This window comes from Neopsephotus bourkii, unplaced genomic scaffold (genome assembly GCF_033783945.1).
Source record: "Neopsephotus bourkii isolate Nb327-2 ecotype Australia unplaced genomic scaffold, CSIRO-AGI_Nbou_v1 NB_1683, whole genome shotgun sequence".
Classification (NCBI taxonomy): domain Eukaryota; kingdom Metazoa; phylum Chordata; class Aves; order Psittaciformes; family Psittacidae; genus Neopsephotus; species Neopsephotus bourkii.
The window spans coordinates 46,947-69,284 of record NW_026902157.1 but is presented as its reverse complement, the minus strand read 5'-3'; the positions used below and the strand labels follow the sequence as shown (position 1 = coordinate 69,284).

Genomic DNA, 22,338 nt, shown 5'->3' with positions numbered 1-22,338 from the left:
CCATTGCCCCCTCATGATCCCCAGTGCCCCTCACAGCCTCCATTGCCCCTCATGGTCCCGATTGCCCCCCATGGTCCCCATTACCCCCCATAGCCCCATAGCCTCCATTGCCCCCCATGGTCCCCATTACCCCCCATAGCCTCCATTGCCCCCTCACAGCCTCCATTGCCCCCTCATGGCCCCCATTGCTCCCTCACAGCCTCCATTGCCCCTCATGGTCCCCATTGCCCCTCAAGGTCCCCATTGCCCCCTCACGGCCTCCATTGCCTCCTCACGGCCTCCATTGCCGCTCAGTCTCCATTGCCCCTCACGGTCCCCATTGCTCCTCAAGGTCCCCATTGCCCCCTCACGGCCTCCATTGCCTCCTCACGGCCTCCATTGCCGCTCAGCCTCCATTGCCCCCCACAGCCTCCATTGCCCCCTCACAGCCTCCATTGCCCCTCATGGTCCCCATTGCCCCTCACAGCCTCCATTGCCCCTCACAGCCTCCATTGCCCCTCATGGTCCCCATTGCCCCTCACAGCCTCCATTGCCCCTCATGGTCCCCATTGCTCCCTCACAGCCTCCATTGCCCCTCATGGTCCCCATTGCCCCCTCACAGCCTCCATTGCCCCCTCACGGCCCCCATTGCTCCCTCACAGCCTCCATTGCCCCTCATGGTCCCCACTGCCCCTCAAGGTCCCCATTGCCCCCTCACGGCCTCCAGTGCCTCCTCACGGCCTCCATTGCCGCTCAGTCTCCATTGCCCCTCATGGTCCTCATTGCCCCTCAAGGTCCCCATTGCCCCCTCACGGCCTCCATTGCCTCCTCACGGCCTCCATTGCCCCCTCACGGCCTCCATTGCCTCCTCACGGCCTCCATTGCCGCTCAGTCTCCATTGCCCCTCACGGTCCCCATTGCTCCCTCACAGCCTCCATTGCCCCCTCACGGCCGCCGTTTTCCCGCCCTCGCACCCCCTCAGTTTCCCGCCTCCCGCCGCCTACAACTCCCATCATGCCCCGCGCCGCCGGCCCCGCCCCGAACTACAACTCCCATCATGCCCCGCGCTCCCCCCGCCTCGGTTCCGCCGCCGTCCCCGCCTCACGTGACTGGCGGCGGGGCGCGGGTAAATCGGGGTCCCCCCAACTCTTTACACGCCCCCCCACATTAGGATTTGGGGGTGTCCCCCCCCCAGCATCCCCCCAACATGGAGGAGGTGGATAAGATCCTGATCCATTCCCTACGGCAGGCGGGGACGTGAGTGGGGGCAAAGGGGGGGGTGTTGGGGGGCTCTGGGGCTGAACGGGGTGGGATTTGGGGCACTGAAGCCGTTTGGGGGGGTCTGGGAGGGGGGATTGGAGGTGTGGGGCGGGGACCCCCATAAGGAATTGAGAGGGGACAACGGGGGGGGGCACCCTGGTGGGTTTGGGGGTGTTTAGTGGGGGGGAGCCCCAAAGCGTTTGGGAGGGGGGTGGTTTTCGAGGGGCACCCTTAGGTGCTGCGAGTGAAGGTTTGGGGGTCCCTGCATGAGAATAGGGGGGACCCTGATGAGCGTTGAGGGAGGGGGGGTGTCTCTATGGACACCCATGGTTTGGGGGTGCTCTAGGGGGGTCCCCATGATTGTGCCCCCCTCCCCTTTAGAGCGGTGCCCCCCGAGGTGCAGAGCGTGCGGGACCTCACCCCGGAGCTGGTGGTGGAAGCCTCCGTGCGGTGCCTCCGAGCCGTGAACCCCACTTTGGGGGCCCCCCTGAGCCCCCTCCTGCCCCCCGGCATCTCCGCACGCTTCCGGCTCGCTTCCGACCTGGCTGCTGCCTGCCAGGTACCCGAAACCCCCCAAAACAGCCCCAAATCTTAAGGGGGGGACCCCAAAGATGATGGCGGGACCCCCGATTTACCCCCTTATCATCACTAAGAGATGGGATTTGGGGGTGATGTTGGGTACCACACCTTGGTACCCCCCAAATACCCCTATGTCTTAAAGGGGGACCCCCAATTCTCCCTCTTATCATCACTAAGAGCTAGGATTTGGGGGTGATGTTGAGTACCACACCTTGGTACCCCCCCAAATACCCCTATGTCTTAAAGGGGGACCCCCAATTCTTCCTTTTATCATCACTAAGAGGTGGATTTGGGGGTGATGTTGGGTACCACACCTTGGTACCCCCTGAAATACCCCCCATATTTTAAAGGGGGACCCCCAAAATGATGGGGGACCCCCAATTTCCCTTTCCAGAACCTGGGATTTGGAGGTGATGCTGGGTACCACACCTTGGAACCCACCTAAATACCCCTGTATCCTAAAGTGGGACCCCAAAGATGATGGCGGGACCCCTGATTTACCCCCTTATCATCACTAAGAGCTGGGATTTGGGGGTGATGTTGGGTACCACACCTTGGTACCCCCCCAAATACCCCTATGTCTTAAAGGGGGACCCCCAATTCTCCCTCTTATCATCACTAAGAGCTGGGATTTGGGGGTGATGCTGGGTACCACACCTTGGTACCCCCCCCAATACCCCTGTGTCTTAAAGGGGGACCCCCAATTCTCCCCCTTATCATCACTAAGAGATAGGATTTGGGGGTGATGTTGGGTACCACACCTTGGTACCCCCCCAAATACCCCTATGTCTTAAAGGGGGACCCCCAATTCTCCCTCTTCATCACTAAGAGATAGGATTTGGGGGTGATGTTGGGTACCACACCTTGGTAACCCCCTAAATCCTCCCGTATCTTAAAGGGGGACCCCACAGTGATGGAGGGACCCCCATTTTCCCCCTGTATCCCCACCAGGAGCTGGGCTTTGGGGGTGACGTTGGGTACCAGACCTTCCTCTACAGCTCCGAGCACGACACCCGCCGCCTCCTCCTCTTCCTGGTGGAAAAGCTCCCTCGGGATGAGAGCGAGAGCGGGACCGAGCCCCCCGGTAGGGATATGGGGGGGTCCCCAATGTGATATGGGGGGGGGTGTTAATGGAGGGGGGGGTCTGAGCATCCTAATGCCCCTATTCCCAAGGGAAATCGGGGGCTCTGCTCCGAGCCATCGGCGCCCGCATCCGGGAGCAATTGGGGACCCCCTGGGTGCCCCCCCTTTGTCGCACCCCCCTTCTGCAGCGCCTGCAGGTGAGTAGTGCCCCCCCCATCACATTGGGGACCCCCCTATGTTATTGGGGACCCCTTTTAATTGCGGGGGTGGGGCATTAACCCATTCATTAACCCTTAGGGCACAAGTCGCCTCCATCCCTTCACTACCTGCCCCTTAGTCCTGCCCCAAAGTGGGGGCCCCCCAGGTAAGTGCTATGGGGGGGTGGAGGGGGGATTTGTTGGGGGGGTCCTTTGATGTAATGTGCTCACCGCCCCCCCCCCCCTTAATCCCTATAGAGCTGCAGGAGTATTATGGGGGTGCTGCCCCCCCCGTGCCGGCGCAGCCCCCCCTTTGCACCAGGACCCCCCCAGCTTTACTGGAGACCCACATGGCCCAGCTCAGCGCCCGCCATGACTGGGAGGCTGAATGGGGGGGCCCCGGCTTGGCCTCTCGTCTGCCCCCCCAGGTAAGCCCCCACCCCCCATTTAGGGTGAGGTTTGGGGGTCCCTATGGTGCTGAACACCCCTCCCCCCCTTTTCTTCCCCCCCCCATAGGAATATGTGGGTCGGAAGCGGCTTCGTGCTCGGCTCCGGGCTCTGGAACCCCTGCGCCAGGCCTGCCCCCCCCGGCCCCCAGGCCCCCCCTTGGACCCTGCATGGCTCCAAGAGGCTTTTGGGGCTGGGGGGTCCGGGGGGGCCCTGCCAAAGGGGTCCCGCTTCACCCGTACCCAGCACCTGACCCATGAGCAGGTGAGGGGCTGGGCTTGGGGGGCTGGGTTTTGGGGTGTCCCCCCCCCCACTCTGGAATCTGACCTGCTCCATCCTATAGGACCCCCAGATCCTGCTGCAGCAGATCCAGGTGGCTGCAGAGACCCAGCACCCGTCAAAGGGTGCTGAGGAGGTGAGATGGGGATGGGGGTGTTCACTCTGGAGCCTACTGATGGCCACAACCATGGGCTGGACCCTACCAATGGGTCCATTGGGGGGTGTTCACTCTGGACCCTACCAATGGGTCTGTTGGGGGGGTGTTCACTCTGGACCCTACCAATGGGTCCATTGGGGGGTGTTCACTCTGGACCCTACTGATGGCCACAACCATGGTCTGGACCCTGCCCATGGGTCCACTCGGGGGCAGGGGGTGTTCACTCTGGATCCTACCAACGGGTCTACTGGGGGGTGTTCACTCTTGACCCTACTGATGGCCACAACCATGGGCTGGACCCTACCAATGGGTCTATTAGGGGGTGTTCAGTCTGCACCCTACCAGTGGGTCCACTGGGGGGTGTTCACTCTGGACCCTACTGATGACCACAACCATGTTCTAGACCCTACCAATGGGTCCATAGGGGGGTGTTCACTCTGGACCCTACTGATGGCCACAACCATGGTCTGGACCCTACCAATGGGTCCATAGGGGGTGTTCTGGACCCTACCAAGGGGTCCTTTGGGTGTTGTTCACTCTGAACCCTACTGACGGCCACAACCATGGTCTGGACCCTACCAACGGGTCCATAGGGGGGGTGTTCTGGACCCTACCACTGGGTCCCTTGGGTGTTGTTCACCCTGAACCCTACTGATGCCCACCCATAGGACGCAGGAGCCCGTCAGGCCAGCGAGGAGGCAGCTCTGGAGCAGACCCTGGCCCAGTTGGATGCTGCCATTGAAGGATGCCGCGCGGAGATGCGGGATGCTCAGCTCAGCCTCACCCAGGTGGGTACCACAGGGGGGTAATGGGGGGGTGGGGGTGGTTTTGGGGTACCCTGCTTATATTTGCCCCCCCCCCCCAAAAGGCAGAAGCAGAGGTGCAGCAGCGCCGCTTGGCCCTGGGGGGGAGAGAGGATGCTCTTCGCTTGAAGCAACAAGCAATTGAGCTGCTCCCTGATGCTCAGAGCAACATGGCCAAGCTTCAGGTGAGGCTTTGGGGGGGGACCCCCCAAAAACTCTTTGGGGGGGTGCGTTTGATGCTATTTGAGGCCATAAACGGGGTTTAAATTGGTTTGGGGAGGGGAGGGGTGTTACTATAGTGGTTTTGGGGAGGGGGGGTTACTATAGAGGTGAATGGGGGGGGTAAGGAGAGTTTTGGGGTGCCCTGACCCTGTTCCCAGCTGGTGGTGGAGGCGAGCGGGCGCCGCATCGTGAGCCTGGCAGGGCAATGGGAACGGCACCGGGGCCCCCTCCTCGCCCAGTACCGGCACCTCCGGGCCCTGCGGGACTCAGCCCAGGTAAAGGGGACCCTTCAGGGTGGTTTTGGGGTCCCTGGGGTCCCTTTATTTGTGCTTTCGGGGTGCCCAGTTCCCTCCTTGGGAGGGTTTTGGGGTGCCTGGGGCTCAATTTGGGGCCCATTCCCAATGGGTTTGGTGCTCCCGTGTCCCATTCCCAATGGGTTTGGTGCTCCCATGTCCCATTCCCAATGGATTCAAGGCTCCAATGTCCCATTCCCAATGGGTTTGGTGCTCCCATGTCCCATTCCCAATGGATTCAAGGCTCCAATGTCCCATTCCCAATGGATTCAAGGCTCCAGTGTCCCATTCCCAATGGATTCAAGGCTCCAATGTCCCATTCCCAATGGATTTGAGGCTCCCATGTCCCATTCCCAATGGATTCAAGGCTCCCATGTCCCATTCCCAATGGTTTAGAGGCTCCAATATCCCATTCCCAATGGACTCAAGGCTCCAATGTCCCATTCCCAATGGATTCAAGGCTCCCATGTCCCATTCCCAATGGATTCAAGGCTCCAATGTCCCATTCCCAATGGATTCAAGGCTCCCATGTCCCATTCCCAATGGATTCAAGGCTCCAATGTCCCATTCCCAATGGTTTAGAGGCTCCAATATCCCATTCCCAATGGACTCAAGGCTCCCATGTCCCATTCCCAATGGATTCAAGGCTCCAATGTCCCATTCCCAATGGGTTTGGTGCTCCCATGTCCCATTCCCAATGGTTTAGAGGCTACAGTGTCCCATTCCCAATGGATTCAAGGCTCTAAAGTCCCATTCCCAATGATTTTGAGGCTCCAATCTCCCATTCCTAATGGCTGCGATGCTCCCATGTCCCATTTCCAATGGTTTTGGTGCTCCAATGTCCCATTCCCAATGGTTTTGATGCTCCAATGTCCCATTCCCAATGGATTCAAGGCTCCAATGCCCCATTCCCAATGGATTCAAGGCTCCCATGTCCCATTCCCAATGGATTCAAGGCTCCAGTGTCCCATTCCCAATGGATTCAAGGCTCCCATGTCCCATTCCCAATGGATTCAAGGCTCCCATGTCCCATTCCCAATGCTTCTGCCTCCCTCCCAGGGGGTTTAAGGGCCTCTGGAGCCCCTCCCTGCTGCACTTTGGGATCTCTGCCCCCCCCCCCCCCCAATGGATTTGGGCCCTCCCTGATCCCATCCCCCCCGTTCCAGCTGGAATCATCGCGGCGCCTCTCGGAGATCCGGGCCCTGCACGAGCGGAGCCGCTCGGCCGCGGATGAAGCCCGGCGCAAGGAGGAGCTTTACAGGACCCTGGTGAGCTCCGGCTCCGGCTGTCGCTTCCCTGTGGATGCGATTCCAGCTTATCCCTATGGATGCAGTTCTATAGATCCCTATGGATGCGATTCCAGCTTATCCCTATGGATGCAGTTCTATAGATCCCTTCCCTATGGATGCAGTTCTGTAGATCCCTATGGATGCAGTTCTATAGATCCCTATGGATGCAATTCTATAGATCCCTATGGATGCGATTCCAGCTTATCCCTATGGATGCAGTTCTATAGATCCCTTCCCTATGGATGCAGTTCTGTAGATCCCTATGGATGCAGTTCCAGCTTATCCCTATGGATGCAGTTCTATAGATCCCTATGGATGCGATTCCAGCTTATCCCTATGGATGCAATTCTATAGATCCCTATGGATGCGATTCCAGCTTATCCCTATGGATGCAATTCTATAGATCCCTTCCCTATGGATGCGATTCCAGCTTATCCCTATGGATGCGATTCTGTAGATCCCTATGGATGCGATTCCAGCTTATCCCTATGGATGCGATTCTGTAGATCCCTATGGATGCGATTCCAGCTTATCCCTATGGATGCAGTTCTATAGATCCCTATGGATGCAGTTCTATAGATCCCTATGGATGCAGTTCTATAGATCCCTTCCCTATGGATGCAATTCCATAGATCCCTTCCCTACAGATGCAATTCTATAGATCCCTTCCCTATGGATGCGATTCCAGCTTATCCCTATGGATGCAGTTCCAGCTTATCCCTATGGATGCAGTTCTGTAGATCCCTGTGGATGCAATTCCAGCTTATCCCTACGGATGCAATTCTATAGATCCCTATGGGTGCAATTCTATAGATCCCTTCCCTATGGATGCAATTCCAGCTTATCTCTATGGATGCAATTCTGTATATCCCTATGGATGCAATTCTGTATATCTCTTCCCTATGGATGCAATTCCAGCTTATCCCTATGGATGCAGTTCTATATATCCCTTCCCTATGGATGCAATTCCAGCTTATCCCTATGGATGCAGTTCTGTAGATCCCTATGGATGCAATTCTATATATCCCTTCCCTATGGACGCAATTCCAGCTTATCCCTATGGATGCAGTTCTATAGATCCCTATGGGTGCAATTCTAGCTTATCCCTATGGATGCAGTTCTATATATCCCTTCCCCATGGATGCAATCCCATCTATCCTCTCCCTATGGATGCAATCCCATCCATCCCTATGGCTACAATCCCATCCACCCTCTCCCTATGGATGCAGTCCCATCTATCCTCTCCCTATGGACGCGGTCCCATCCATCCCTACGGATGCAATCCCATCTATCCTCTCCCTATGGCTGCAATCCCATCCCTCCCTATGGCTGCGGTCCCATCCATCCTCTCCCTATGGCTGCGATCCCATCCATCCCTATGGCTGCGATCCCATCCATCCTCTCCCTATGGCTGCGGTCCCATCCATCCCTACGGATGCAATCCCATCCCTCCTCTCCCCATGGACGCGATCCCCTCCATCCCTATGGATGCAGGTGGCGGAGCTGGAAGCGCTGCCCCGCGACGTCTCCCGCGCCGTCTACACCCAGCGCATCCTGGAGATCGTGGGCAACATCCGGAAGCAGAAGGAGGAGATCAGCAAGGTTGGGGGGGGGGGGTCCCCAATACACATTGGGGGGGCAGAGGTTTTGGGGGCACCCCCAAGCCTTTTGGAGGGGTTTGGGGACCCTAAATCAGCTTCAAAGGGAGCATCTTCGGGTGTTGGGTACCACTGGACCCTAAGGGGGTGTTTGGGGAAGGGGGAGGGGGGGGATTTGGGGGTGCCCCACACATGATGGGGTGTCCGTACCCCCCCCAACAGATCCTGGTGGATACAAGGGCGCTGCAGAAGGAGATCAACTCCTTGGTGGGGAAGCTGGAGAGGACCTTCAGTGTCACCGATGAGCTGCTCTTCAAGGTGGGGTGCCCCACACTTGGGGGGCCTGTATGCACTTGGGGGGCCTATATACACTTAGGAGGCCCATATGCACTTGGGGGGCCTATATGCACTTGGGGGGCTCCATATACATCTGGGGTCCTATACACTTGGGGTGCTCCATGTCCCCTCTATAGATGCCCCTACTGGAAAGGGGTGAGTTTGGGGCACTGGGACCCCCCCCATTGTCACTTGTGCCCCCCAAATTGTCCCCTATGCCCCCAAGTTATCCCCTGTGCCCCCCAGGATGCCAAGAGGGACGAGGTGGTGAGGAAGGCCTACAAGTACCTGGCAGCTCTGCATGAGGTAATGGGAGGCTATGGGGGGGTTTTGGGGTGCAGATGGAATGGGGGGGTCCCTGACCCCCCCCTTTCTGCCCCCCTTTGCCACAGAACTGTGCCCAGCTCATCCAGACCATTGAGGACACAGGCACCATCCAGAGGGAGATCCGGGACTTGGAGGAGCAGGTGGGGGTTTGGGGGTAATTAGGGGGGCCCTATGGGGGTCCCCACATCTATTGGGGTGCCCCCTGTGTTTATGGGGCTTCAATTGACTTGTGTTCCCCTATCTCTGTGCCCCCCCAAATTCACCCCCAAACCCTTCACCCCCCAACTTTTTGCCCCTCAAAATCCCTTTGCCGCCCCCTTTGACCCCCAACTCTTTGCCCCTCCAAACTTCACCCCCAAACCCTTTTGCCCCAACCCTTTTCTCCCTATTCCCCCCTTTTACCCCCTTACCCCCAATTTCTCCCTTTTGCCTCCCCCCCATTTCCACCCCTTCCCCCTTTTCCCCATCTCCCCCCCTTTGCTCCCCTTTACCCCCAATTTCTCCCCCCTTTTGCCTCTCTTCTCCCCATTTCCACCCCTTCCCCATCTCCCCCTTTTCCCCCTATTTCTCCCCTCCTTTTGCCTCCCCCCCATTTCCACCCCTTCCCCCTTTCCCCCATCTCCCCCCTTTTGCCCCTTTACCCCAAATTTCTCCCACCTTTTTGCCTCCCTTCCCATTTCCCCCCCTTTTCCCCATCTGCCCCCCTTTTGCCCCCCTTTACCCCAAATTTCTCCCCCCTTTTGCCTCCCTTCCCCCATTTCCATCCCTTCCTCCCCTTTCCCCATCTCCCCTGCTTTTGCCCCCTTTACCCCCAATTTCACCCCCCCTTTTGCCCCCATTTGCCCCCTTTTCCCCCATCTCCCCCCATTACCCCTAATTTCTCCCCCCTTTTGCCTCTCCCCATTTCCACCCCTTCCTCCCCTTTCCCCATCTCCCCCCCTTTTGCCCCCCTTTTCCCCATCTCCCCATTTTATCCCCAATTTCTCCCTTTTGCCTCCCTTCCCCCATTTCCACCCCTTCCCCCCTTTTCCCCATCTCCCTCTTTTGCCCCCCTTTACCCCCAATTTCACCCGCCTTTCACTCCCCTTTACCCCCAATTTCACCCCTTTACCCCCAATTTTGCCCCCCTTTACCCCAATTTCTCCCCATTTTACCCCATTTGCCCCCAATTTCGCCCCCTTTTTGCCCCCTTTACCCCCAATTTCTCCCCCCTTTACCCCCCTTTCCCCCCCAGATCGAGGCCGAGACCAGCTCCAAGCCCCCCGCCACCCTCGAGCGCATCCTCAGCGACTGCCGGGCGCTGCGGGAGGAGAACGCGGCGCTGGCGGCGCGGCCCCGCCGCTGACTCCGCCCCCTTCCAAAACCCCGCCCCTTCCAAACCCCGCCCCTCTCCAAAGCCCCGCCTCCCCCATTGCGGGGCCGATCCTGAGCGCGTCCAATAGAGCCCAATGCAGCCGTGGGGGGGGCGTGTTTATTGCTTTGGGGGGGGGGGTTTAGGGGGACCCCACCCAGCTCTGGTTCCCATTTACATCAGTGGGGTTTGGGGGGGCCCCCCTTTAGCTCTGGGGGGGCACAAAGCACTTCAGGTCGCAGTCCCTGGAGGGGAAAAGGGGGGGTTAGAGGGGGCCTTGTTTAATGGGGGGGCAAAAGGAGGTTTTGGGGTGGTTTTGGGGCAATTTCGGGATGATTTGGGGTGGTTTTGGGGCAGTTTTGGGCTGGTTTTGGGGTAGTTTTGGACTGGTTTAGGGGCAGGTTTGGGCTGTTTTGGGGCAGTTTAAATTTGGGGTCAGTTTAGGTCTGGTTTGGGTCTGTTCTGAAGTTTTGGGCTGCTTTTGGGGCATTTGGGGGCTAGTTTGGGTCCGTTTTGGGCCGGTTTGGTCCGTTTTGGGTCAGTTTGGGTCCGTTTTAGATCAGTTTAGGTCCGTTTTGGGTCAGTTTGGGTCCGTTTTGGGTCAGTTTGGGTCTGTTTTGGATCAGTTTAGGTCCGTTTTGGGTCAGTTTGGGTCCGTTTTGGGCTGTTTTGGATAAGTTTAGGTCCGTTTTGTGTCAGTTTGGGTCTGTTTTGGATCAGTTTAGGTCCGTTTTAGGTCAGTTTGGGTCCGTTTTGGGTCAGTTTAGGTCCGTTTTGGGCTGTTTTGGATCAGTTTAGGTCCGGTTTGGGTCTGTTTTGGATCAGTTTAGGTCCGTTTTAGGTCAGTTTGGGTCCATTTTGGATCAGTTCAGGTCCGTTTTGGGTCAGTTCGGGTCCGTTTAGGATCAGTTTAGGTCCGTTTTGGGCTGTTTTGGGTCAGTTCGGGTCCATTTTGGGTCCGTTTTGGGGTACCTGGGGCTCCTCTTGCTCCTGACCTCGCTCTCATCCAGCGTCCACACGGCCCCGCGCCCGTTCTCCACCCGCACAAAGCATTTGTGCAGGCTCAGGTTGTGGCGCACGGCGTTCTGGGGGGGGGCGGGGGGGAGAATTGGGGTCCGCCCCCCCCATAGGGGTCCGGGAGGGGTTAAAGGGGTTTGGGGGGGGCAAATCGGAAGGGGGGGTGATGGAGAGAGGTGATAGAGAGAACTTGGGGTACTCCCAGTATGGGGATGCTGGAGCATCGTTGAGGCCCCATGGGGTGCTTTGGGGGTGCCGCTTACTATGGGGCAGCATTGGGGTCCCAGTGGGGGGGTCCCTTGGGGGGGGTCCCAATGGGAAGGTCTCAATGGGGGGGGAATCCCAATGGGGGGGTCCCTACTGGGGGGGTTCCAATGGAGGAGGTGCCAATGGGGGGGGCCCCAATGGGGAGGTCCCAATAGGAGGGTCACAATAGGGGAGGTCCCAATGGGAGGGTCCCTATGGGGGGGCCCAATGGGAAGTTCTCAATGGGGGGGTGTCCCTATGGGGGGTTCCAATGGGGGAGGTCCCAATGGGAAGGTCTCAATGGGGGGGGTCCCAATGGTGGAGGTCCCAATGGGGGGGGGGGTCGCAATGGGGGGGTCCCAATGGAGAGGTCCCAATAAGGGAGGTCCCAATGGGAGGGGGGTCCCAATGGAGGGATCCCAATGGGGGGTGTTCCTTATGGGGGGATCCCAATGGGGGGGGGGTTCCCTATGGAGGGGGGGGGGTCCCAATGGGGGGGTCGGCACCTTCCACGTGGCCGCGTTGTGCCGGAAGTAGCCGAAGGTGCCGCTGAACCAATGGTAAATCTCGGCCAGGGTGCGCTGCCGCTGGGGGGAGGCCAGGATCGCCTGGGGGGGGGGGCAAGAGTTTGGCTATAGGGGATGTGGGGGGGATATGGGGGACATGGGGGGCTATAGGGATATAGGGGCTATAGGGACATAGGGGCTATAGAGGGCATTGGGGGCTATAGGGGACATTGGGGGCTATAGGGACATTGGGGGCTATAGGGGACATTGGGGGCTATAGGGACATTGAGGGCTATGGGGGACATTGGGGGCTATAGGGACATTGGGGGCTATAGGGGACATTGGGGGCTATAGGGACATTGGGGGCTATAGGGGATATTGGTGGCTATCGAGAACATTGGGGGCTATAGAGGACATTGGGGGCTATAGGGACATTGAGGGCTATGGGGGACATTGGGGGCTATAGGGACATTGGGGGCTATAGGGGACATTGGGGGCTATATGGACATTGGGGGCTATAGGGTACATTGGGGCTATAGGGACATTGGGGGCTATAGGGACATTGGGGGCTATAGGGACATTGGGGGCTATAGGGGATATTGGTGGCTATCGAGGACATAGGGGGCTATAGAGGACATTGGGGGCTATAGGGACATTGGGGGCTATAGGGACATTGGGGCTATAGGGGATATTGGGAGTTACAGGGGACATTGGGGGCTATAGGGGCATGGAGGGGCTATGGGGACATCGGGGGCTATAGGAGACATTGGGGGCTATAGGGACATAGGGAGGCTATAGGGGACATTGGGGGTGCGTAGGGAACATGTAGGGGCTATAGAAGATATGCAAGTGCTATAGGGGACATGGGGGGGCTATAGAGGACACAGGGGGGTCTATAGGGCACATGGGGGGCTAGATGGGGTCTATAGGGCACATGGGGGGGGCTATAGGGCACACAGGGGGTGTCACTGACCCATCGGATGAGCGTGGCATAGGTATAGGGGGGCCGGGCAGTGCTGACCCTGTAATACTCCAGCTCTGGGGGGCGGGGCAAAGGGGGGGTCAGCCCCTTGACCCCCCCCCATCACTTGGGGGGGGTCCCCCCAATGCCCCCCAATGCCCCCCCCAACCCCAGCTCTCACCTGGGCAGAGCCCCCCCTGCTCCAATGGGAGCGCCGGGGGGGGGGGCTCAGGCTCCCCCTCTGCTTTGGGGGTCCAAAGTGGGGGGACCCCAACCTGGCCCTTCCCGGGGGGGGCCTGGAGGAAGGGGAGGGGGGGGCAATGGACACGCATTGAGGTGATGGCAGCAGCTTGGGGGGGGCCCAGCCCCTGGTTTGGGGTCCCTACCCCCCCCGGTCCTTACCATAATGGGGGGGCCCCTCCGGATGAGCTGCGCCTGCAGCAGCCCCAGGCGGTGGCGCTCGCGAGCAAGCTGGGGGGGGGCACGCATGGGATGGGGGGGGCAATGGGGGAGCAATGGGGGAGATGGTTTGGGGGGGCAATTTGGGGGATGGTTTGGGGGGTAATGGGGGGAATGTTGGGGGGGCAACGGGGGGAGATGGGATGAGATGGTTTGGGGGGGCAATGGGGAGTAATGGGGGACTGGCTTTGGGGGGCAATGAGGGGAGATGGGGTTTTTGGGGTGCAATGGAGAGTAATGGGGGAGATGGTTTGGGGGGAAATGGAGGGAGATGGTTTTGGGGGCAATGGGGGACAATGGGGGAAGATGGTTTGTGGGGGGCAATGGGGGAGATGGTTTGTGGGGGGCAATGGGCGAGATGGTTTGTGGGGGGCAATGGGGGAGATGGTTTGGGGGGCAATGGGGGGGATGGTTTGGGGGGGCAATGGGGAGTAATGGGGGGTATGGTTTGGGGGGCAATGGGGGAGATGGGGGGAATTGTTTGGGGGCAATGGGGGGATGGTTTGGGGGGCAATGGGGGGGATGGTTTTGGGGGCAGCAATGGGGATGATTTGGGGGTCAATGGAGGGGCAATAGGGGAGGATGGTTTGGGGGGAAATGGGGGTAGCAATGGGGGGAGATGGTTTGGGGGGCAATGGGGACTAAATTGGTTAGATGGTTTGGGGGGGCAATGGGGGGATGGTTTGGGGTTCAATGAAGGGGCAATGGGGGGGATAGTTTGGGGGGGCAATGGGGGATGGTTTGGGGGACAATGGAGGGGCAATGGGGGGGGTGGATTTTGGGGCCCCCCCTTACCTGCTGCTCCAGCTCCTGGATCCGCTCCAGCTGCCGCAGGCACTGAGCCACCCCCCCCAGGTCACAACGGGGAGCCCTTGGGGGGGGGGGGCACATGGGGGGGGTCAATGAGGAACCAGGATTTGGGGGTTCCCCCCCCCGAAGTGGGTCCTCGCTCACCTGGGGGGCTGCTGGGGGGGGTCATTGCTGGGGGGGGCGGGTGAAGGGGCTCGGTCACGGCCGGGGGGGTCTTTGGGGCCCCATTCAATTGTGGGGAGACCTGAAAGAGGTTGGGGGGGGTCAGAAAAGGGGGGGACCCCAATAGAGGGGTGCAATGGGTGGGATAAAGCAGGGGGACCCCAATATAGGGGTGCAATGGGGGGATAAAGGAGGGGACCCCAATATAGGGGTGTAACGGGGGGGTGAAGGGGGGACCCCAACATAGGGGTGCAATGGGGGAGATAAAGGAGGGGGACCCCAATATAGGGGTGCAATGGGGGGGATAAAGGGGGACCCCAATATAGGGGTTTAATGGGGGGTATAAAAGGGGGACCCCAATATAGGGTTGCAATGGGGGATAAAGCAGGGGGACCCCAATATAGGGGTGCACTGGGGGGGATAAAGGAGGGGACCCCAATATAAGGATACAATGGGGGGGATAAAGGAGGGGAGCCCAATATAGGGGTGCAATGGGGGGGTTTTACCATGCGCCGGGGGGAGCCGAGTCCTCATCACCAGCACCCCGGGGTGATGGACGTGCAGGAGGTGGGGGCACGACCCCCCCTTGGGTGGCACCTATGTGTGTATATATGGGGGGGGATAGAAAGAGGTGAACCCCCAAATCCTGCCCCCCCCCATTGTGGACCCCAATATGGGGCTCTGCCCCCCCTCCCCCCAACCTGTGTGCGCTGGGGGTCCCCGTGGGTCAGCACCGTGGGGCGATCCTGGGGGCTGCGGGGGGGGCGGCGATGCCTGGGGGGGGGGAGGGGGATGTGTGAGACCCCTCCCCCCTCGAACCCCAAATCCCCCCATCCCCCCATATATCCGCCATTGGCACATCCCAACGTGTGCCCCCCCCCCCCCCGTCACTGTGGTACCTTCCGGTTCCCCCCTTCTGGCATGGACGGGGCCCAATCCTGGTCCCCATTGGTACCCACTGGCCACGTCCATAGGGGCTTTATGGAGCAACCATCCCAGTGCCCTCCCAGTCCATCACAATGCATCCCAGTACCCTCCCAGTCCATCCCAATCCACCCCAGTCCTTTCCAGTGCCCTCTCAACCCATTCCAGTGCCCTCCCATCTCAGTCCATCCCAATGCCATCCAATCCATCCCAATGCCTCCCAATCCACCCCAGTCCATCCCAGTGCCCTCCCAATCCATCCTAGTCCATCCCAATGCATCCCAATCCACCCCAGTCCATCCCAGTGCCCTCCCAATCCATCCCCGTCCATCCCAATGCCCTCCCAGCCCATCCCAGTGCCCTCCCAATCCATCCCCGTCCATCCCAATGCATCCCAATCCACCCCAGTCCATCCTAGTGCCCTCCCAGCCCATCTCAGTGCCCTCCCAATCCATCCCCGTCCACCCCAATCCATCCCAATACACCCCAGTCCATCTCAGTGCCCTCACAATCCATCCCAGTCCATCCCAATGCATCCCAATCCACCCTAGTCCATCCCAGTGCCCTCCCAATCCATCCCACTCCATCCCAACGCCTCCCAATCCACCCTAGTCCATCCTAATCCCCCCCAGTGCCCTCCCAATCCATCCCAGTCCATCCCAATGCATCCCAATCCTCCCTAATCCATCCCAGTGCCCTCCCAATCCATCCCAGTGCCCTCCCAATCCATCCCAGTCCATCCCAGTCCCCCCCAGTGCCCCCCCCGGGCGCCGCTCACGGGTCCCGGGCCCCGGCCATGGCTCCTGCTGCCCGCGGTGCCTCCAGCGCTGGGTCCTGGACAGGAAACCCCAGCCCTGAGTCACGGGGAGGGGCGGGGAGGGGGAGCCCCAAACAGCCCCGGACCCCAAAAATGGACTGAAATACCCCCAAAATGAGGTGAAACAGCCAAAAATGGGCTGAAACAGCCAAAAATGGGCTGAAATACCCCCCAAAATGAGGTGAAACAGACAAAAATGGGCTGAAATACCCCCCAAAACGGGCTGAAACAGCCAAAAATGGGCTGAAACAGCCAAAAATGGGCTGAAATACCCCAAAACGGACTGAAACAGCCAAAAATGGGCTGAAACACACCAAAAAATGGGCATAAATACCCCAAAATGGGGTGAATCAGACAAAAAGGGGCTGAAATACCCCCAAAATGGGCTGAAACAGCCGAAAATGGGCTGAAACACACCAAAAATGGGCATAAATACCCCCAAATGGGGTGAAACAGACGAAAACGGGCTGAAATACCCCCCAAAATGGGCTGAAACAGCCAAAAATGGGCTGAAATACCCCAAAATGGGGTGAAACAGCCAAAAATGGGCTGAAACACACAAAAAATGGGCATAAATACCCCCAAATGGGGTGAAACTGACGAAAATGGGCTGAAATACCCCAAAATGGGGTGAAACAGTCAAAAATGGGCTGAAACACACAAAAAATGGGCATAAATACCCCAAAACGGGCTGAAACAGCCAAAAATGGGCTTAAATACCCCCGAAAATGGGCTGAAACAGCCAAAAATGGGCTGAAATACCCCCCAAAATGGGCTGAAACAGCCAAAAATGGGCAGAAATACCCCGAAATGGGCTTAAACACCCCAAAACGGGCTGAAATACCCCAAAATGAGCTGAAATACCCCAAAATTCACAGAAACACACCAAATAGCACAGAAACAACCCCAAAATGCATAGAAATTCCCCCAAAATGGGCAAAAATAGCCCAAACTAGACAGAAGTTGCCTAAAATGCGTAGAAAAACCCCAAAATGCATAGAAATGCCAAAATATTGCACAGAAATACCTCCCAAATAGACAGAAATACTTCAAAAAGCACAGAAATACCCCAAAAGGTACGAAAATACCCCGAAATGCACAGAAATAGCTCAAAATGCGGAGAAAGACTCCAAAATGCACCAAAATACCCCAAAATGCACTGAAATACATGAAAATACCCCAAAATGCACAGAAATAACCCAAAGTTGCGCAGAAATGCCGCAAAACGCTCAGAAATACCCCGAAATGCACCGAAATAGCCCCAAATGCACAGAAATGAACAGAAATACCCTCAAAAGCCCAGAAATACCGTAAAGTGCATGGAAATAGCCTCAAAATGCACAGAAACAGCCCAAAAATGCACAGAAACACCCTACAATGGAAAGAAATACCCCAAAATACAAAGAAACACCCCAAAATGCACAGAAATATCCCGAAAATGCAAAGAAATACCCTAAATGCAAAGAAATGCTCCCAAAATGCACACAAATACCCCAAAATGCACTAAAATACCTCAAAGTGCACAGGAATACGCACAACTGCACCGAAGTAGCCCAAAATGGACAGAAATACCCCCAAAAGCATGGAAATACCTCAAAATGCAGAGAAATATCCCGAAAATGCAAAGAAATGCCCTAAATGCAAAGAAATGCGCCCAAAATGCACACAAATACCCTAAAATGCACCGAAATACCTCCAAAACGCAGAGAAAGACCCAAAATGCACAGAAACGCCCCAAAATGGCTGCGAACGGACACCCCAGTGAGCAGCCTCAGAATGGGGTGAAATGGCCCCAAAAGAGCAGGAAGAAACGCCCCAAATAAGGCAGGCAAAGACACCCCAAAATGAGGAGAAACGCCCCAAAAAGGGCCCTTAGAAACACCTGAAATCGGCTAAAACCACCCCAAAATGAGGGGAAGCGCCCCAAAATGAGGGCACAAACACCTTAAAATGGCCGGATAGAGGCAACGTGGAACAGGGAGGGAGAAACAGCCCAAACCCCATAGAAACAGCCCCAAAAAGGGTCTTGAATTCGTTAAAGATGCCCCAAAATGAGCGGAAATGGCCCCAAAATGGCCAGACACAGACCCCCTAAACCAGGCATTAAAGACACCTCGAAATGGGGTGAAATAACCCCAAAAGATCAGCTCGAAACACCCCAAAGAGGGCAGGAAGAGAGACCCCAAAATGAAGAGAAATATCCCCAAATGGGTCCTCCGTGACACCCGAAATGGGCCAAAGTCAGCCCAAAATGAGGTGAAAGACCCCAAAATGAGGGGTTAAAAACAACCTTAAATTGATTGATGGAAACATGGCAAAAAGGAGACAAATGCCCCAAAACAGTAGGTAGAAACACCCCAAAATAAGGAGAAACACCCCCAAAGTGAGCAAAAAAACACCCCAAATGAGGAAAATCACCCCAAAATGAGGAAAAACACTCCAAAATGAGGAAAATCACCCCAAAATGAGGAGAAACACCCCAAAATGAGGAAAATCACCCCAATATGAGGATAAACATCCCAAACTGAAGAAAAAGTCCCCCAAAAGAGGATAAACACCTCAAACTGAGGAAAAGCACCCCAAAATGAGGATAAACACCCCAAACTAATGAAAAACACCCCAAAATGAGGTAAATCACCCCAAACTAAGAAAAAACACCCCAAAATGAGGAGAAACATCATAAAATGAGGAAAATCACCCCAAAATGAGGGGCAATGCCCCCTTGAAGCATCCAGATGCTGACACCCCAGAACAAGGCTTCCTCCCCCCAATTCCTGTGTCCAAACACTCCAAAACTCCCTAAATCACCCCAAAAATCACTGTCGGCAAACGCGCCTCAACCCCGAACCCCAAAACGCCACGAAATGGCCCCAAAATTGCCGCCCCCCCCCCAGCTTAGAAAGCGTAAACCCCCCTCCCCCTTTCCCCCCCCCAAAAAGGGGTTTTGAGCCCCAGGCCCCAGTTCCTGCCCTTTTAGCGCACCCGAAAGTGTCTGGTTTTGATGGTATTTGGCTTTTTTGACCCCAAATCCGCTCTGTTTGCACCCAAAACTGCTCCTGCTTTCGGGGGGGGGTTGGATTTCCCCCCCTCCCTCCGAGGTGAAACTTGCCCTTAGAGACAGGGAAATGGGGGGAGGGACCATGACCACCAACTCCTCCCCCCCCCAATAGGGACATATGGACCCCCCCATGGTGCAAAGCCCCCCCCAATCCTCATGCAAGGGGATGTTGGGGTGCCCCCCCCCCCACCCGATAACCCACTCACCAGCAGCGCCCTGCTCGCTGCCAGCCCCACCCGCGGAACCCCGCTTTTATCCCCCACCCCAATGATGTCAAAGAACCCTCCCCCTCTTTAATGGGGGGGGGTCTTGGGGGGGACCAAATAGGGATGGGGGGGGGTGAAGGAGCAGAGCCCCAAAGGCTCACTTGGTGCCTATGGGGGGGGGGAATCACAAAGGGGTGATGGGGACCAAGGGGGGGGCCATATATGTGTGGGGCCACCCAAACCCCGTGTGCCTTTAACACCCCCTCTCCAATGCACCCACCCCATTGAGGACCCCCCCCCCAAATACAGACACCACGGAGGGGGGGGCTTCCATCTTGCCCCACTTTCAGACCCACGCTGCCCTTTCCCGCCACCACGGAGGGACCCCAATAGGCCCCGCCCACCCGTCACTAGACCACGCCCCCCAAACGGGCCCCTCCCTTCAGCACAAACCACGCCCCCTCCGTGCAAACCCCGCCTTCGCCGCGCCGGTTCCAGTCCCCAGCGCCTTTAAGGATTCGCCCCTTTCTCCCTAAACCCCGCCCACCGCACCCGTATGCCACGCCCACTCACCATTGACATCTCTCTCTACCCCACCCTCCCACCACGCCCCCTTTCACCAAGCCCCGCCTCCCCTCCGCGCAGACTCCGGCCCCGCCCCTTTCCGCGCAGGCTCCGCCCCCTCCCGCCATGGCGCGCTCACCCGCCTCCGCCGCCGCGGCGGCGCCCCCCCCTCCGTGGCCGGACTCCCGGCATGCCCCGCGCGCGGGGGGGGGCTCCCCCCAACCTGCCCCACACCCCTCGCTCCCCCCTTCCAGCCCCACACGTGCCCCCCCCTCACCCCATAGCCCCGACGGGCTCTGCACCCCCCCACCCATCCCTATCCCCTTCCCCATCCGGGACTCTTGGACCCCCCCTCCGGGACACCCCGAGGCCCCCCCCGGGGTGGGGGGGTCCCGGAGGGTCCTGTTCGCTGATGCTTTGGGGCTGCCCCTCGCTCGCCTGCGGCAATACCGGCCCTGGGACCCCCGAGGGAGGGGGGGGCACCCGGTGGGAGGGGGGGGGATCGGGATGGGGGGGGTTTGGGGGGGGGAATGGGGCGAGGGGGGCGAGCAGCCCCCCGGGAGCTGGATGAGGCCTGGGAAGGGCAGGTAAGAGCTATGGGGGAGGGGGGGCTTAAACCGCATGGGGGGGTCCCCCCAAATGGGGTCATTCCCCCCCCCCTCCCTCCCTGCATGTGCACCCCTAAATGAGGGAAGGGGGGGCTTGGGCATCTTTGGGACCCCCCCCTTTGAATGGATGAGGTCCCCAAATAGGGGTTGGGGGGGTGGTTTGCAGATGATGCCCCCCCCACCCCTGTTTTATGGGGGGGCTTTTATGGTGACCCCCCCCGTACCCCCTCAAAAGGCCACAGGAGGCAGAGGATGTGCAGCCCCCACCCCCTGACCACCATATGGGTAAGTAGAACCCCCCCATAGCAATTTGGGGGGTACCCCCCAATATTAGAGGTACTCCCCTAATTTTAGGGGTACCCCCCAATTTTAGGGGTACCCCCACTATAAGTTTCCCTTTGGGGGCAGTACCCCACATGATGATGCTCCCACCCCAATTTTAGGGGTGCCCCCCATTATAAGCCACCCATTGGGGGGTACTCCCCATGATGATGCTCACACCCCAACTTTAGGGGCACCCCATATGGGGCCCCCCCCACTTCACCCCTCTTCCATCCCACAGAGCCTGACCCACCCCCAACACCCCCCCCGGATGCAGAGCAGCCCCTTATACAGGTGAGATACAACCCCCCCCTTTAAAAGCGGGGTACCCCCCCTATAAAAGGGGTAGCCCAAAAGAAGGGGGTACCCCACAATTCCTCCCCCCCCCATCCCATCCCATAGGGTGCTGAGGAGGAGGCGGTGGCGCGGGAGCTGGAGCTGCTTTACCTCTCCCACCTCCGACGGCAACGGGGGGAGCCCGGTGATAACGGGGAGCCCCCCCCCCGAAACGGGGCCCCCCCATTACCGGAGCGAGCCCCCAACACCTCCTTAGCCAATGAGATGGCGTTGCATTACGAAGCCGGGGGGGGCCGCCGTAGCCCCCCCGTTTTATTGGGGAGGGGGGGGCCGGTGGAAGGGGCGCTCTTGGTACCGGCCAGGGCCCCCCCCCGGGGCAGGGGGTTGGGGGGGGCCCTGCGGGGTTGTGGGGTGCTGTTGGCATTGGCGGTGCTGGTACCGGTGGCTTGGGGGGACGGGGGGGGCCCCACGGCGGCGCTGGCGTTGGGGCTCTATTTAGCACTGGCTTGGCTCACATAAAGAGGGGGGACCCCCCAAAATGACCCCCCCTTAATGTATTTTGACTCCCCCCCATTAATTGGGGTTCAGTGGGGCCTATTGAACTGCACCCCCATATTGTGCTGGGGGGGTGGCAGTGATTATATGTGCCCCCCCCATGGGATTTTGGGGGGCCTCTATGTACATACAGCCATAGAAATGGTCTCCCCGAGTGATTGTGATGGGGGGGGGTTAGGGGTGAGTTGGGGGGGGGGGTTATGGGGGGTGGGGGGGGGCTGTTTCCCTCCCATCTCCCTTCTCTGTCGCAGCCGCTTCCTGCCCCTGGGGAAGGTCCCCATAGAAAGGTCAGGGGCCCTGTGGGTGCCAAACAGCCCCCCCTTGGCCCCCATAGGAGATAGGAGGGGCCCTTTGCATCCTGTTGGGGGGGGGGGGGTGAATCAGCCCCATTGTTGTGTATTGGACTCTATTGACATAGAAGGGGGGGGCTGCATCCTTTTGGGGGGGGTCCTCAACCTCAATGAGGCCCGGGGGGGCTCATGAGCATCCTGCTGGGTGCTGGGGGGGTCCAATGCCCCTAAGTGGAGGCTTTTGGGGGGATCCTGAGCCCTCATAGAGGCAGCTAAAGTGGGGTCCCAGCCCCCCCATGGGGCTCACTTGGGGGGGGGGGTTCGGTTCGCGCCTCGA

General features: G+C 58.5%; 3 protein-coding genes across 3 annotated transcripts; 2 read left to right on the top strand and 1 right to left on the bottom strand.

Annotated features, from left to right (window-relative positions):
• Positions 1-1,077: 1,077 nt before the first annotated feature.
• On the top strand, positions 1,078-10,194 carry CCDC22 (coiled-coil domain containing 22). Its single transcript, XM_061375997.1, has 17 exons — positions 1,078-1,236; positions 1,621-1,798; positions 2,770-2,902; positions 2,992-3,098; positions 3,199-3,265; positions 3,357-3,526; positions 3,615-3,809; positions 3,889-3,960; positions 4,650-4,769; positions 4,850-4,969; positions 5,165-5,281; positions 6,466-6,567; positions 8,083-8,190; positions 8,409-8,504; positions 8,769-8,828; positions 8,915-8,989; positions 10,084-10,194. Exons 1-17 carry the CDS (start codon positions 1,187-1,189, stop codon positions 10,192-10,194), a joined length of 1,881 nt encoding a protein of 626 aa, XP_061231981.1. The 5' UTR covers positions 1,078-1,186.
• A 157-nt stretch (positions 10,195-10,351) lies between these two features.
• Positions 10,352-16,108, bottom strand: LOC133224504 (forkhead box protein P3-like). The gene is made up of 11 exons (XM_061375996.1): positions 16,064-16,108; positions 15,063-15,135; positions 14,868-14,958; positions 14,344-14,443; positions 14,185-14,260; positions 13,333-13,401; positions 13,112-13,226; positions 12,943-13,007; positions 11,970-12,071; positions 11,173-11,285; positions 10,352-10,445 (listed from the first exon to the last, which is right to left on the bottom strand). The coding sequence occupies exons 1-11, from the start codon at positions 16,081-16,083 to the stop codon at positions 10,406-10,408; spliced, it is 864 nt and encodes a 287-aa protein (XP_061231980.1). The 5' UTR covers positions 16,084-16,108; the 3' UTR covers positions 10,352-10,405.
• A 3,934-nt stretch (positions 16,109-20,042) lies between these two features.
• LOC133224495 (basic salivary proline-rich protein 1-like) lies at positions 20,043-21,675 on the top strand. The gene is made up of 4 exons (XM_061375985.1): positions 20,043-20,517; positions 20,774-20,823; positions 21,101-21,153; positions 21,262-21,675. Exons 1-4 carry the CDS (start codon positions 20,057-20,059, stop codon positions 21,673-21,675), a joined length of 978 nt encoding a protein of 325 aa, XP_061231969.1. The 5' UTR covers positions 20,043-20,056.
• Positions 21,676-22,338: the final 663 nt, after the last annotated feature.